This window comes from Hippichthys cyanospilos, chromosome 22 (genome assembly GCF_059441005.1).
Source record: "Hippichthys cyanospilos isolate Australia breed blue-spotted pipefish chromosome 22, RoL_Hcya_1.0, whole genome shotgun sequence".
In the NCBI taxonomy this organism is placed as follows: Eukaryota; Metazoa; Chordata; class Actinopteri; order Syngnathiformes; family Syngnathidae; genus Hippichthys; species Hippichthys cyanospilos.
This window is the reverse complement of record NC_142390.1, coordinates 7,835,998-7,852,500: the sequence shown is the minus strand read 5'-3', so window position 1 is coordinate 7,852,500 and position 16,503 is coordinate 7,835,998. Positions and strand designations below refer to the sequence as shown.

Below are 16,503 nucleotides of genomic sequence, written 5' to 3'. Positions count from 1 at the left end.
ATATATACGTATATATATATTTATACACACATATATATATATGTATATATTTATACACACACGTATATATATACATATATATATATATATATATATATATATATACATATATATATATACATACATATATATACGTATATATATATATATATACACATACATACATACATACATACATACATACATACATACATATATATATATATATATACACATATATATATATATATATATATATATATATATATATATATATATATATATATATATATATATATATATATATATATATATCTTGGTAGTCCTCCTCAAAACACACCCAGAACTGTATAACATTAATGTACAAAAAATGTTAAGCGGAATAGTCCAAAAAGTGTTTGGTGTGGTTCCTTCATCCCTACACAGTGTATCTCAACGGTTACTCAATATAACAATAATCTCTCAATGAATATTGATTTTTATTGATAGAATTTCGGGAGGGAATTTGGTTCATTTAGAAGTGTCTGCAAATATTCACAACTTTTCGTACAGGAGAGTTCGCAAATCTGTGCTAAGGGCTAATCATTCTGTGTCCCCATCTTGTGGAATTTTGGTGTTATTGTCGAGCAAAACAATGGCAATTGCAACGTTATAACAAAAAGAATGGCGATTTATTTGACAGACCACGAAACATCAAACTCGATCGCGGTAGGAATGTTAACTGTTTTGTAAATGTACAAATAACCCTTTCAGTTATTCCACAAAAGCTTTAAGTTTCTTTCTCCAGGACTTTTTTTTTAAAATATATAACATTAACAGCTGGCAACTCTGCAGCAAATGTGTAACATTTGAAATGGAAATTGCGATGAAACAAAACGGACGCATTTCCTGTTACTGGTAAAACAAATACACGTATCCAGTCAAATCCACCCACCCTGTAAAATCAAATGGTATAAATTCTGGTGGAAATTCTCTGGAGGTTCAGCCATGGAGAGCACACCATCAGTCATGAGGTAGGCAATCGGGCCCACGCGAGTCCACACACACCTCTCGCACAGAGCGCCCTCTTCAGACCAGCCGCTCGTCTGGACAGAGACCAAAAGATGCACATCAAAATCACACCTCCAGAAGTTTTTCTTTTTTAAACTAACGTGCTTCTGAAAAGTCGCTGACTTATCCTCACATAGGTCATCTGTCTTCTGAACATGGAGAAAGCGGCGCCAGGCGTGATGCAGTTGGGACACGAAGAAATGAGGCACGGCGGAGTCTCGCCCGATTTTGACGGCATCACCGACTTCAAGAAGTATTCCTGTCGATGAGAAGGCGGGTCTTTTCATGGCGGGCGCCAACTACGTGCGCCGCGTGCCGGAATGTGTCCTACGCCAGAATGGGTGATGATGCGGTAGATGCTCCTTGTGATAATCAGCGTCCTTTTCGCGCGGGTCACCGCCACATAGATTAGGTTCCATTCGTCGTGGGGGATGCGATCTGGGAGATCAGATGGCATAAAAAAATCGAATCCCTATTTAGGATAAAAAATGTCGCCGCAAAACGCTTACCGAAATCAAAGTCTCTGTAGTAGTGGCGGTTGTGTCGGGCGCAGGGAACGTTGACAAAGTCGTCGCTGATTATCACAATTTCAAATTCCAGGCCTTTAGCTTTGTGGACTGTGCCAAGGATGAAGTCTGAGAGGAGAAAACATTGAGAAACTGTGAAATGGGACGAGACACAAATATCCATGAGAGCAGATAAGATCTCTCATGAGATTTTGCAAAAATTGTAATACGTTGTAAAACATTGCCTAGGATAAGTTTTTTTTTTTTTTTTCATCAAGAAGACAAAAAGCACACGCTTAGCAAGCAAACGTAAACATAAAGAAAAATTGTCCTATCTGCCAATATTTAATCACCAAACAGGTGAATTGAAAGTACCGTATTTTCCGCACTATAAGGCGCACCTAAAAGCCTAAATTTTTTTAAAAAGCTGATGGTGGGCCTTATAATCAGGTACGGCTTATATATGGATCAATATTGAGATGGGGAATGAAGTGATAAAGTAAGCTTTACCTGTTTCTTTTGTGAGTTTACACTTGAACAAGGTTGCTCATTTTGACATTGAGTTTATAGTTATTATTTGAGTTATTGTTATTACTTTGAGTATTACTATAATGTGATTGAAAAAGTTTTTAAATATGTCATTAATTGAGGGTGCGCCTTGTAATCCGGTGCGCCTTATATATGGAAAAGGTTTTAGAATATGTCATTAATGGAGGGTGCGCCTTTTAATCCGCTGCGCCTTATATATGTAAGAGGTTTTAAAATATGTCATTAATTGAGGGTGCGCCTTAAAATTCGCTGCGCCTTATAGTGCGGAAAATACGGTAATAAGAGCATCCTATACTTGTCCTGTAGAGCTGTAGCTATTTTTTTTTTTTTTTTTTTTTTTTGCTAAATGGTAGTAAGAGTTTAGTTTGAGGAACAATTAGCTGTTTCTATATAGTGTCTGTTTTGCCCCATTTCTCCAGTTTATGGCAGTAAAAATGAACAATCATGTGAACAAGTTGAAATGCTCAGGAAAAAAAAAACCATGTTAGAAGTTTTGTTACATTCATCTTTGAAAAATCTGCATGGTCTACTAATCTTAGTCTCCTACTTTTTAATTATTCGCTGTGGTAGGAATTTGAAGTTTACTGTCATGTAGAGCATTAACGGACAACTCATCCGTAGACTCCGCCCCCCCTTTGAAATCTGAAATGATCATACCGGCTTTTTTAATGTTGTCCTCAGAGTGCCTCTTCAGGCTGTTTACCAAATCGGGGATGCGATTTTTGTATTTGCTCACAATTGTGAGCTTGGCCTCCAGGTCGTGGTCCTCGGTCTTCTGGGCGTAGATCTTCAGCGCCTCGATGGAGTTTTGCTTGAGGTTTGCGAAGGATCGAATCAGGTGGTCATTGATGACTGAGGAGGAGACGGACGCATCGTTTTCGATCACAAAGTCGTTCATTGGCTAGTGCTGCGCGAGAAGCTCACATTTGCAGTTATCTTTGTTCTCCATCAGGTACCAAATGTCCTTGATCTTATTCAGACCAATGTTGTCCACGCCCTGCCAGATTAAAAACAACATTCACATTCAACTAGAACAACGCTTTGGTTTTATTGATTTCATGTAAATGTTTTATCACACTTACCACTTTAAAATTGGGTGACTTAAAGAAAACCATTCAAACATATATTTTTGTCGTTATACTTTAATACATACATTTAAAGTATTTTATGATATAAAAAATATTATTTTACATTCAGAACAAAATATTAGCAGACATGTATAAGTAGCTATTTTTTTTTTTTTTACAATAGGCAATCTTACAAACTGAAAAACTAGGAAAATAAACATGAATAAAGTTAATTTACGAATTACATGTAGATAATTATAGTACCGCATTTTCCGCACTATAAGGCGCACCGGATTATAAGGCGCACCCTCAATTAATGACATACCTTGGACCCCCGTGTTACGAACTTGATCCGTTCAGCGGCTACGCTTGTAACTCGAATTGCTCGTATGACGGGCAATTCAAACCTATGTTAATTAGTGAATGCGTGCAACGCGTGCAAAAACCTTAGGTAAAAACATCACGACTTTATACACATATTAAAAATTAGTAACATAATCTACTGTACAGTTAAACAACATAAATATACAAAGGAAAAATGACATTTACATTTGGGGCGACGTGACTTGAGCTGGGTGGAGGCGGAGGGGAGCAGAGACCAACCCGCAGAATTTATTGATTTATTTTCTTAAACGAGAACATATCACCGGCGATTTCCTTCTCTTTAATCCATAATAGAAGAAGCCTCTCCATTTGGTTGTTGACCGAGGTCCGTCCCCTGGCAAGGAAATTCTTGCCCCTTAGAAGATTGCCGAGCGTTTACGGCCATACTCACTAGCAAGGTTAACTATGTGTGCGCCTCTTTCGTATTTTTTTAATTATCTCCTGCTTCGTTTCTGTTGTCATCATCCTCTTACTTCTTCCTTTATCGCCACCGGTAATTTTAGAAGCCATGTCTAACAGATAAAGTTTGCAAAGTCTTCACAACACACCGACCAACTGTGCCATCAAGCTAGATGAAGGCGTTCGGCCAATAGCATATCGGCATTTCTGTGATTGACGTGACGCCGGCCAATATCATATCCGCATCTCCGTGACTGAGACCGTGACTGTAACCTTAATCGACCAATAGCATATCGTCATCTCCGTGACTGAGACCGTGACTGTGACCTTAATCGACCAATAGCATACCGGCATCTCCGTGACTGAGACCGTGACTGTGACCTTAATAGACCAATAGCATATCGGCGTTTCCGTGACATGCGAGAAAAGTTGTTTTTGTTGATGCAGCATAGCGAAAAAAATAGTGCGGACACACTGACCGGCATGTTGGATGGTTCGTAAGAGGTTTGTGCGTAAGAGGGCGACAAAAAAACGCCGCGGTCCACGTCGTAAAATGAAAAATACGTAAAACGGGGTTCGTAAACCGCGGGCCCACTGTACATTTAACCTGTTTAAAACAGTTATTTATTGACGTATTCATCGCAAATGAAATCTAAAAACAAGGGAAAACAACAGTATTTTACAAGAATAAAAATAATTTAAAAAAATGATATCCACATTTTCATCGATTACTTTAAGCCCATTTAATTGCAAAGCCAGGTCTGACTTTCCGTTCTGAAGCCACGTCTTCTTATGGACCATAAATAAAAAACGTGAAGTTTGTGACTTTCAAATTCAATACCTACCTCTTCCTGCATTATTATCAACATCTGTGTGGTACTCACACCTACGAAGTGAATCCTGGACTCCGCGTTGGCCTCGGTAAGCCGAACGGCTTCGCTGAACACGCCCATATTGCACCTGAACAAGATGGCAGTATTTCCCTTGCTGAAACTCTTTCCATTTTGCAGATCCCGCCGGACCTGGCAGGATTTTTCATCAAACACGCCTCCTAAAAAAAAAAAAAAAAAAAAAGCATAATGTCGGCCATAAGATCGGCTCGTGGCTTTGGCTGTTTACCATTCTGCCTTCCCCCGACGAGAATTTTGTGGACTTTCTTGCACACCGTGAGGATGCTGGCAGCCACGAAGGCGATCTCGGCGCCAAAGCGGAAACTCTGGATACAGGAAGATTTACAGCGGCATGAAACAATCATTCATTTGTATTGCTCATGACTGATGATGAACCTGTGTTAGGTAATAGATGTGCGTGTGCTCCATAGTCTGCAATGCATTAATGGCTCCTCTGAAGGTGTAAATCTGCTGGTGGGGATCTCCCACCAGAATTTTCCCGCATCTCTGTATCGACAGCACGTCTAGGATGGCTAAAGAAGAGATTCAAAGGCGAAGATGAAAGAGGGAGGGGCAAAGGGAAGTCTCTGAAACTGAGGAACACACCGGGAGTGCAGTCCTGGGCTTCATCGATGAAAAGGACGTCATATTTGTCTGAGAGGCGAACTGTTTGTTTTTGGAGCTGCCATAATTTGAGGTAACCTGAAGGGAAAATGTTGAAACACAATGTGCAGTACTGGATCAACTTTTTGTCCTCATGGGTTTTTGGGCCACAAGTGCAGATAAATGCACAGCAGAATGATGTACAGTAAATGTAATGGAAAGAACACCGCGTTGTTCTGAAACCAAATTTCATTGCAAATTACCACCTAGAGCACAGGTGTCAAACTCCAGGCCTCGAAGGCCGGTATCCTGCAGGTTTTACGGTTTTCTCTCCTACACATACTTGATTAGGATCATTTTCAAGTTCCCCCTGAGCTTACTAATGAGCTAATCATTTGAATCAGTTGTGCTGAGGAGAGAAGACCGGAACACCTGCAGCATACCGGCCCTCAAGGACTGGAGCTCCACACCTATGAACTTGAGTGAATTAGACTACTTTTCAGAGGTATTTTAATAAATTTAAATCAAAACTGCGCACTTTGATGCTGACACGGTTGCCGTTGCTACTGATCACTTTTGAACATACCAGGGTGGGTCAAAAGTGTCTTTTGTGGGTCTGACGTCACTTAGTCTTGTTGAAAAAACAAGTACGGAAATAGCTGCCAAAATCTCATTTGAAATTTAGGTTAAAAGAATATCAAAAAAATTATAACATCTGGTCATTCATCATTATATGTTAATTGGTCCTCTGTGTTTCTGCTTGTTTTTAACGAAACAAAAAACACCAAAATACTCAATTAAAGCACTTCTACAGGAGAAATACAGGATGTGTTTGAAATAAATGGTAAAATATTGGCACATCAGCTTGTAAACCGTACAAAACAAATTACACCAAGGCGCCATCTGCCATTTTATTAAACTAGCTCACATGCAGCAAAAAACAAAAAACAAACAAACATGACTGTCGTGTTTACATTACACGCTAATCTGCTACAATATATTAAGTATTATTTTATATTACAAGCATTGCCAATTTCTCATCTCGTTTTCGTGGACTCAAACTCGTGAGACATCTCGTCTCGTGGGATTGGTCTCATCCCATCTTTAATAAGTACCAATCTTACCATCATGAGTCATGTGGTAGACTTGTCCTCCTGTATCAGTGAGGGCCGTCATTTTTTTCCAAATGTTCTTTGCATCTTTGACGTACAACTGCAGGTACAAAAAAGATAAGTTAGAGCTTTTTTTTTTTCCCTTTGTTTTACATAATATGAATGCTACAGTTCCTTTATCCTAACACTTCAGCATTTGTGTAAAGAATTTTATACCTTGGATTGAATATCTGGATTTAAAAAAATTAATTTGAGCGCTCTCCGGCGGTTGTCAATGTAACTGCACAACGCGATGGCACGCTATTTTCAATAAACAAATGAAGAAAGTGTTTTCCAGATTTGTCTGTAGCAGCCCAAATGTGTTTATGTTTTGTATGTACAGTCAAACCTCGGTTTTCAAACATAATCCGTTCCAGAAGGTTGTTCAAAAACTGACTCGTTCCAAATCCGAAACGATTTTCCCATTATAACTAATGTAAATAATTTAAATCCGTTCCAAGTCTAAAAAAAAAAACATTTTTTCTAAGTTTTTTTTAACCATTTTACACCATAAACTGCACTGTATACTATTTACCATGAATAAAAAAGGTAGAAATAGACACTGTGTTTTATTTTAATAAAAGATATCCTATCTAAAATGATGAAAAAACAAAAACAAAATGCAAACATTTCGTATGTTTTATTTTTACCAACATCCAGAACATTAAAGGTTATGACATAAATTTGGAGGGAAAAAACTGCAGAAATTAATAATAAAAGATCATTTGAACACACAGTAAATAAAAATATCATGATCAATCAGCAAAAGCTTCTCCACTTCCTCCAAAACCTGTGGCCTTTGTTTGGTAAAAACACTCGATCCTTGAGCAACATCACTTGCTTTAAGTTGGTCTTTTTTTTAGGATGGTGCTTATCGTTGATTTCGCCATCCCGAACTCCTTAACCAACACAGACACACGCACGCCTGATTCATATTTTGCTATTAATTCTTTTTTAAATTCAATGGTTTTTGCGCACTACTTTCCTCTTTTCTTGACCAGGTTTACATCTTGCTTTCTTTGGAACCATGATTGACAACCAACAGGCCTGCTCCGAACGAACTTTGATCGGATTTCAACCAGAAATTTCGAGAATTTTACATCTCGGAACGCAACCAAAACTTCGGCTCTCGACCAAACCGAAAAAAGCCGAGCGTACCTAAACGCGACGCGACTCACTCGGGAGCCGAGTAAACACGAATGTGCGACGGAGCATTCGTGGGCATTCGTGTTTACTCGGCCCCGAGTGAGTCGCGAAGTTTTGGTTGCGTTCCGAGATGTAAAATTCTCGAAATTTCTGGTTGAAAACCGATTCGGTCGAGAACAGAAGCGTTTGAAAACCGAGGTTTGACTCTATGTGCGTTTAACGTGTACAATTTCGGCCAAAAGCGAAACCACAATAAACATCAGCGCGAAGAACCTTTGCGGCTCTCCTTTTTGCGGACAAAGTCGGCACTCACTCACCTCTTTTTCTCCTTTGGTGATAAATTTCTTGACACCCAGAAGACTGACTTGTGCGCTGGGCACATGGCTCAAGTTGATGGTTTGGTCAGCGGAAGCCATGAAGGCGTTGAGAGTGGTGGCCACCACTTTGGCGTTGGTGAAGCCGCCTCTTCCTTTTGGCAAAAACGTGTTGATGGAGAATGAATTCAGGTTGAAGGCGAGCTTCCTTTGGTACCTGTCACAGAAAGACATCAAATTGGAATCCATGCGACATGGACATTTCCTTGCGTGCGCTTCTCACAATCTCCCGATTTCTCTGTAGGCCAGCGAGTGAACAGTCTTGCAGTCCACGTTAGGCGGGAAACGTTGCGAGGCCTCGCTTGCTACAGACTTGTTGAAGGCAACGTAGAGGAAGCGGAGGTGCGGCCGCAGCTCGGCATACTTGATCAGCGTGGTGGTCTTCCCCGTACCTTCACCATGAGACGTGAGTTACATATCGGGTAGTTCTCAAAATGTGAAGCGCCTGAGTTCACCGTACCTGCGAAAGCAACGATCTTCACCACGTGGTCTTTCTGAATGTCGTGGCTGACAATGCGCAGCTGTTCGGAGGTCATGTTCAAGCTACAGCCCCTGGCAGAAACACAAAACGAGGTCCTGCCATTTCCGTTGATTTTTGAATAATCACATCACAAAGCTTCAAATGAATAATGCTCGATACGCTTTAATAAAAAGTGTCAATTTTCAAAAATCTGCGTCTGATTTATTAAACCTGGTATCTGGCAGCCCCAGAAGATACATGGTATGATTGATTGATTGATTGATTGATTGAGAGATAGATAGATAGATAGATAGATAGATAGATAGATAGATAGATAGATAGATAGATAGATAGATAGATGGATAGATGGATAGATGGATAGATGGATAGATGGATAGATAGATAGATAGATAGATAGATAGATAGATAGATAGATAGTACTTTATTCATCCCCGTAGGGAAATTCACATTTCCAGCAGTATCCTCAAGTCGAGATATAAAATATGAGAATTAAAATACACAAGATACACATAAGTCCAGTACAGAAGTATACTTAAGGTGCTTGTTAACAGTGTAAACAGAATAGTGTGAATCGTTGGGAGTCTAGTGCAAGTATAATTAAGGTGCTTGTATAAAGTGAATAGTGCAGTGCAGAGTATGAGGTTTAGAGTTTAATGTGAGCTTTTACTGCCCCGGGTGGAGTTGAAGAGCCTCATGGCATGGGGGAGGAATGATCTCCTCGGCCTGTCCGTGGAGCAGGACAGTGACAGCAATCTGTCACTGAAGCAGCTCCTCTGTCTGTGGATGATGCTGTGTAGTGGATGTGTTGGATTGTCCATGATTGATAGCAGCTTGTTTAGCGCTCGTCGCTCAGCCACAGTTGTCAGACTGTCCAGCTCTGTGCCCACAACCGAGCCCGCCTTCCTCACCAGTTTATCCAGACGCGAGGCGTCCTTCTTCTTGGTGCTGCCTCCCCAGCACACTACTGCGTAGAGGAGGGCGCTCGCCACAACAGTCTGGTAGAACATCTGCAGGAGCTTTTTGCAGATGTTGAAGGACGCCGGCCTTCTGAGGAAGTACAGTCAGCTCTGTCCTTTCCTGCACAGAGCTTCTGTGTTGGTAGTCCAATCCAGTTTATTGTCCAGCTGCACACCCAGGTATTTGTAGGTCTGGACAAACTCTACACATTCTCCTTTGATGGTTACTGGTTCCGGATGGGGTTTAGGCCTCCTGAAGTCCACCACCATCTCCCTGGTCTTGGTGGTGTTCAGGTCCAGATGGTTAGCGTCGCTCCATGAGACAAAGTCCTGGATCAGTTTCCTGTACTCCCCCTCCTGCCCACTCCTGATACATCCCATGATAGCAGTGTCATCTGCAAACTTCTGCACGTGGCAGGACTCAGAGTTGTACTGGAAGTCTGACGTATACAGGGTGAACAGGACAGGAGACAGCACGGTCCCCTGTGGCGCTCCTGTGCTGCTGACAACAGTGTCGGACGTACAGCCCCCCAGTCTCACGTACTGGGGTCTGCCTGTCAGGTAGTCCGTAATCCATGCCACAAGGTGTGAGCCTACTCCCATCTCTGTCAGTTTACCACTGAGCAGCAGAGGCTGTATGGTGTTGAAGGCGCTGGAGAAGTCCAAAAAAGTAATCCTCACTGCACCACTGCCACTGTCCAGGTGAGAGAGGGATCGGTGTAGCATATAGATTATAGCGTCCTCGACTCCTACCTTCTCCTGGTAGGCAAACTGCAGGGGGTCAGTGGCATGGCGGACCTGTGGCCTCAGGTGGTGTAGCAGCAACCGCTCCATGGTCTTCATCACGTGTGATGTCAGGGCGACCGGTCTGAAGTCGTTGAGCTCCTCCGGTCGTGGTTTCTTTGGGACTGGGATAATGCAGGATGTCTTCCACAGCTGGGGGACCCTCCCCCGTTGCAGGCTCAGGTTGAAGATGCGCTGTAGAGGGTCTCCCAGCTCCAACACACAAGCCTTCAGCAGTCGCGGGGATACTCCATCTGGACCTGCTGCCTTGTTGGGTCGCAGCCTCCTCAGCTCTCCACACACCTGGGCTGCAGTGATCTTGGGTGGGGGGGAGATGTCCTCCTCTGTGCTGGTGTCTAGGGGGGGAGGGTGAGCTAGGAGGGAAGCTGCAGTACTCCGGGGTGGGAACGAGTGGGGGTGGTCAAACCTGTTGAAAAAGTTATTCAGCTGGTTGACTCTCCCCCTATCTCCTTCCATGGCAGCACCCCGCTTTGTGCTGCAGCCGGTGATAGTCTTCATTCCATCCCACACCTCCTTTATGCTGTTGTTCTGCAGCTTCCGCTCCAATTTCCTCCTGTACTGCTCCTTCGCCTCCCGGAGCTGGACTCTGAGCTCCCTCTGCACCCGCTTTAGCTCCTGCTGATCACCGTCTTTAAAGGCCCTCTTCTTCTGGTTCAGAAGGCCTTTGATGTCGCTAGTGATCCAGGGCTTATTGTTAGCATAGCAGCGAACAGTTCTTACAGGAACAACAGTGTCCATGCAGAAGTTGATGTAGTCTGTAGTGCAGTTTGCCACCTCCTCAATGTCTCCCCCATGTGACCCCTGCAGTACATCCCAGTCTGTAGATTCAAAGCAGTCTCTCAGAGCCTGCTCTGCCTCAGTAGACCACTTCCTGAATGAGCGTGTGGTTGCTGGTAGCCTCCTCACTTTTGGTTTGTAGTGGGGCTGAAGCAGAATGAGGTTATGGTCTGCTTTCCCCAGTGCAGGCAGTGGAGTAGCACTGTATGCATCCTTAATGTTTGCATACAGCAGGTCAATGGTCCTATTTCCCCTGGTGTTACAGTCCACATACTGGAAGAAGGCAGGTAATGTTTTGTCCAGAGTCACATGATTGAAGTCCCCAGTGATTAACAGAATGGCCTCGGGGTGCTGTGTTTGTAGTTTAGCCACAGCGGAGTGGATGACGTCACACGCTACGTCCGCGTTGGCGCGCGGTGGGATGTAAACAATGACCACAATGGCGGTTCCGAACTCTCTAGGCAAGTAATAGGGACGCAAACTTACGGCCAAAAGTTCGATGTCCCTGCAGCAGGTGGAAATCTTTGTATTTATATGTCCGGGATTACACCATCTTGTATTCACGTACATAGCGAGTCCGCCTCCTTTCCGTTTCCCGCAGGCTTTTGTGTCTCTGTCTGCCCTAACTGTGCTGAAGCCGGGTAGCTCCACGTTGGCGTCCGGGATGCTAGCCGTGAGCCACGTTTCAGTAAAGCACAGCAAACTGCACTCCCTGTAGGCTCTGATATTTTTCACCAGCGCAGCCAGTTCGTCGGTCTTGTTTGGTAGTGAGTTCACATTTCCCATGATCACAGACGGGACAGAAGGCTTGTATGGCCACTTCGCCGCTAGCCGCTTAGCCTTTAGCTTGGCTCCAGCTCTGCAGCCACGATAAGGTCTCCTTACCTCGTCAGGTAAATGTGGGATCTCACCGGCACGGGACTTTTTCAGGGCAAGGAGTTGCTTTCTCGTGTAAACGCGTTTCTGTGCGTTAAAGTCCATATCCATAGAATGAAGGTAGTCCAAGTGAGATAAAGTAAATCGCTAAAAGAACGAAAAGTAACACAAAATAACACGGAGCTGCTGGAAAGGCTACCACTCGCGACGGCGCCGGAAGTTATATGACATTAGCCATTTTGTTTCTGGCACTTAAGCAGGAAAAACTGCATCACTGCATCAGTATACAGGTTAAAATTATGCAACAGAATCACTATAACAAAATTTACCAATCGCTTCATGTTCTTATTCGGTTCCTCTTCACTTGAAACCCTGTAAAAATCTAACCTTACCCTTATTCAAGAACTTTGGATCTAAAATAATAATCCACGGCCTTAAAATGTATTAAGAAAATGTAAACAGATGATCTCACCTGTCTTCCGAGGAGCTCAAAGAAAAGGGGCCATTCTCCCTCAGGTGAAGAACGTAGTAGATGTTGTAATGCAACCTGGAAAGCACCCCCAAATGGTGTTAAAGGAGTATTACTTTAACCTTTTTTTTTTTTAACTTAGCAGCCATTTTCATTAGGAATCTTTACTGAACTACTTTCTACTATGAGCTTTGGAGCCATTTTGCAAGTACAGTAATACCTCGCTTTATCGCGGTTCATCTTTCACGGGTTCGCTGCATTTTTTTACAGTGTGGATATTTTTTACAGCACATTGTGCTCTGAATCCCGATTGGCTCAGGGGCTTTACTGTTGTCTCGAAATAAAAATATTGACGCTGTACTCTATTGATTTTTCACTTGTCAATTTATTACAAAAGGCTAGAGGATCCAAAAGCTTGCTTTTGTCTCTCCTGTGTCTCTCCTGTGTCCGAGTGCGCTCAGCTCAGCACACAGGTTGCAAACGTGCTAGTAAGCACATTGATTGACAGGTTGGTCTCTGGGAGCCGATCACGTGACTCGTAGGCATGCCGAGAGAGCAAACGCACACACCCGGTCTGTGTGCCTAAATAGAGATCAAGGGAGAAATGCACAACTTTGGAAATATGACTTTGACCCAGATTTATTTTGTAGTAAATTGAAATTTCAAGTGTATTGTTATGATATAAGAGGCTTCACTTTAATTCGATGCCCGGGCGTAACCGTTTATAAAACTTTTTTGCTCAGAAAAAGAAAGAGCTCATTACGTACTCATAACAATGTGTGTGAAATACACGATTGACAATGTTTCCAACTTTATACTACTATATTAAAATGATTGTCTTAAACGAGTTTGGGGCTTTAAAACAGGTTTTGATTTTTGGTTTTATTCTATAGTTTAGTATTGCGTTGTAAAATAATAAAAAAATAAATAAAGCTGGCTACTTCACGGATTTCACTTTGCCCGTGTTATTTTTGGAACGCGACCCCCGCGATGAACGATGGATTACTGTATTTCAGAAAGACCACAACTGCAGGGGTCAATAATTCTAAAAATGAAAACATTTCAAAATGATATAGACCGCACCTCTCGTTGATCTTAATGTTGTTCCTCACAGCGGCGAGCAGCATCATGGCCATGTGGCTGAGGTACTCAGTGACGGCACTGTACGACATGCAGCTGTTCAGCAAGATCACCAAAGCCTGCACGTCGTCGACGCTCTCGCTCAGAAGTAAGATCACCGCCATGGCTGCCATCGGGTTGGGGCCCTAGACGAATCACACACGTTATCAAAACTCTTTGGGAGGGAATATAACGATTGTGGGAGTGTGTCAGCTGAACCTCAACTTCCAAATGTGGGCATTTGGGAACATCCCGAATCTGTAATCTGATGGTGGCTTCGGCATGAGCGAAAAAACGATGCCTCTTCACACACTCCAGAACCTCAGCCAGATTCAACCTCTCGCCAAATTTATAGCGCGCCATCCAACTGTCATCGAACAAACAGCCAAGATTAATGTTTGGAAAACGGGCCAAATCCTACATGAAACTTACAGAACGAGGTTGTGGACTTCGTGCTGTGGGATTGCTGGTTTAACGATTCCACTCTCGAGCAATGAGGAGTGGACCTCCGTCACTGTAACCTCTTCGTGCATCATGTAGCGATAGTACTGTTTCTTGAAGGGCATAAACTGCAAAAAAAATATATGTTTTCAGTCGGAATCGTTTTTCAGGAAATAAATCCAATTGATACTTTTCTTTTATAGCTGCCAATGACATTTAAATAGCTCGTTTCACCTTGTCATCCTCAATCATGTCACGCCAGAGATGGCACACGAGTGTGGCGCTCTTGTACATGTCACGAGCAGGAAGGAGGCTGAGGATCTGCCTGAGCACCTCTGGCGGGAGGTCATCAATACAACCCTGAGGCTGCAGCAGTTCCTTACTGCTGCCCAGGAGCCCGTAGGTGGCATCGGGTAGGGCCTCCACCTCGGGCTCCTCGTACGCAGTCTTATTACAGCAGTCAAACTCGTCTTCAAACATGTCGGCTGTTATTCCCTCAAAGTAGTCAGTATCCTTGTTTTCAGGCTCCTCCTTGTTGTCTGAGGGCCATAAGTCCTCATCCACACTGGCTGGGTCTTCTGGTTCACTGCTGAGTGCATTCGCAGAGAAGCTTTTTTCTGCCCTTGAGGTATCTGCATGAAATTTTCAAACTGAACATGAGTCATGTCTCCCCTCTACAACTCTTGAAATCTGGTGCAGTATGTCATTTTTGGTCATTTATGTGGTCTTTTTTGTTGCTAAGTTGGGGTTGACTTAAGCTATAATATTTTTTTTTTCTCGTACCTCGACCACGTTATGTTAGGAATATTTTGGCAAGAACTTTGAATTATATAGGTATATCCGCGGCAAAATATCAGTGATGTACGTACACAACCAACAAAGTGAGGTATCTGCATGAAATTTTCAAACTGAACATGAGTCATGTCTCCCCTCTACAACTCTTGAAATCTGGTGCAGTATGTCATTTTTGGTCATTTATGTGGTCTTTTTTGTTGCTAAGTTGGGGTTGACTTAAGCTATAATATTTTTTTTTTCTCGTACCTCGACCACGTTATGTTAGGAATATTTTGGCAAGAACTTTGAATTATATAGGTATATCCGCGGCAAAATATCAGTGATGTACGTACACAACCAACAAAGTGAGGTATCTGCATGAAATTTTCAAACTGAACATGAGTCATGTCTCCCCTCTACAACTCTTGAAATCTGGTGCAGTATGTCATTTTTGGTCATTTATGTGGTCTTTTTTGTTGCTAAGTTGGGGTTGACTTAAGCTATAATATATTTTTTTTTCTCGTACCTCGACCACGTTATGTTAGGAATATTTTGGCAAGAACTTTGAATTATATAGGTATATCCGCGGCAAAATATCAGTGATGTACGTACACAACCAACAAAGTGAGGTATCTGCATGAAATTTTCAAACTGAACATGAGTCATGTCTCCCCTCTACAACTCTTGAAATCTGGTGCAGTATGTCATTTTTGGTCATTTATGTGGTCTTTTTTGTTGCTAAGTTGGGGTTGACTTAAGCTATAATATTTTTTTTTTCTCGTACCTCGACCACGTTATGTTAGGAATATTTTGGCAAGAACTTTGAATTATATAGGTATATCCGCGGCAAAATATCAGTGATGTACGTACACAACCAACAAAGTGAGGTATCTGCATGAAATTTTCAAACTGAACATGAGTCATGTCTCCCCTCTACAACTCTTGAAATCTGGTGCAGTATGTCATTTTTGGTCATTCATGTGGTCTTTTTTGTTGCTAAGTTGGGGTTGACTTAAGCTATAATATTTTTTTTTTCTCGTACCTCGACCACATGTTATGTTAGGAATATTTTGGCAAGAACTTTGAACTATATAGGTAGGCCTATATCCGCGGCAAAATATCAGTGATGTACGTACACAACCAACAAAGTCAATAGTAATGTAATCACCACATTTCTGTCTTTTGTTCGTCCTCGGCTTTCGACAGGGCGTGCTGCTCTGGCTTCTGCTTAAATTTTGGGGGTTGGCAAGGGCTTGGAGACCCACATCACTTTTTTCAAGTTCGTCTGCATTTAAATGCCTCCTCTTGGCTCTTCCTTTAAAATAAAGAAAGAATGTCAAAAACACAAGCGTAGTAACAATAGCTGTTCGATTTAAGTTATAAATTACCTTTTACAGCCACTTCCATTGTCTTTGAGTAGGGATATCTTTATCCAAACGACAATGTTTACTTTTTAGAGTTAAAACTCTAAAATCTCAACTTTGAAGGTATTTTTTTTTTCAGGCGCTCATAACACAAACTACTGTATAAGAGTCGCTTAGTGAATGTGTTTGACTACATTCACATGCTTGTTGGAAGCGTGTTGTTACTCGAATGAAAAGTACACGTTGAATTCAAAACATAACAAACAAGTGTTTCGGCGGAAGTGACGATTGGGTAGCGCAAGGTAGCGTTTGCCTCTTGTTTTTAGCACGGCTTAAAAGCATTT

General features: G+C 42.3%; 1 protein-coding gene across 1 annotated transcript; it reads right to left on the bottom strand.

Annotated features, from left to right (window-relative positions):
* Window positions 1-628: 628 nt before the first annotated feature.
* fbh1 (F-box DNA helicase 1) lies at window positions 629-16,419 on the bottom strand. Its single transcript, XM_088406837.1, has 21 exons — window positions 16,184-16,419; window positions 15,964-16,110; window positions 14,256-14,653; window positions 14,013-14,149; window positions 13,800-13,947; window positions 13,545-13,726; window positions 12,465-12,539; window positions 8,559-8,650; window positions 8,322-8,490; window positions 8,042-8,255; window positions 6,552-6,639; window positions 5,431-5,526; window positions 5,221-5,357; window positions 5,054-5,150; window positions 4,819-4,985; window positions 3,009-3,081; window positions 2,742-2,936; window positions 1,539-1,664; window positions 1,361-1,467; window positions 1,163-1,288; window positions 629-1,064 (listed from the first exon to the last, which is right to left on the bottom strand). Exons 1-21 carry the CDS (start codon window positions 16,200-16,202, stop codon window positions 900-902), a joined length of 2,958 nt encoding a protein of 985 aa, XP_088262963.1. The 5' UTR covers window positions 16,203-16,419; the 3' UTR covers window positions 629-899.
* Between the last annotated feature and the right edge of the window lie 84 nt (window positions 16,420-16,503).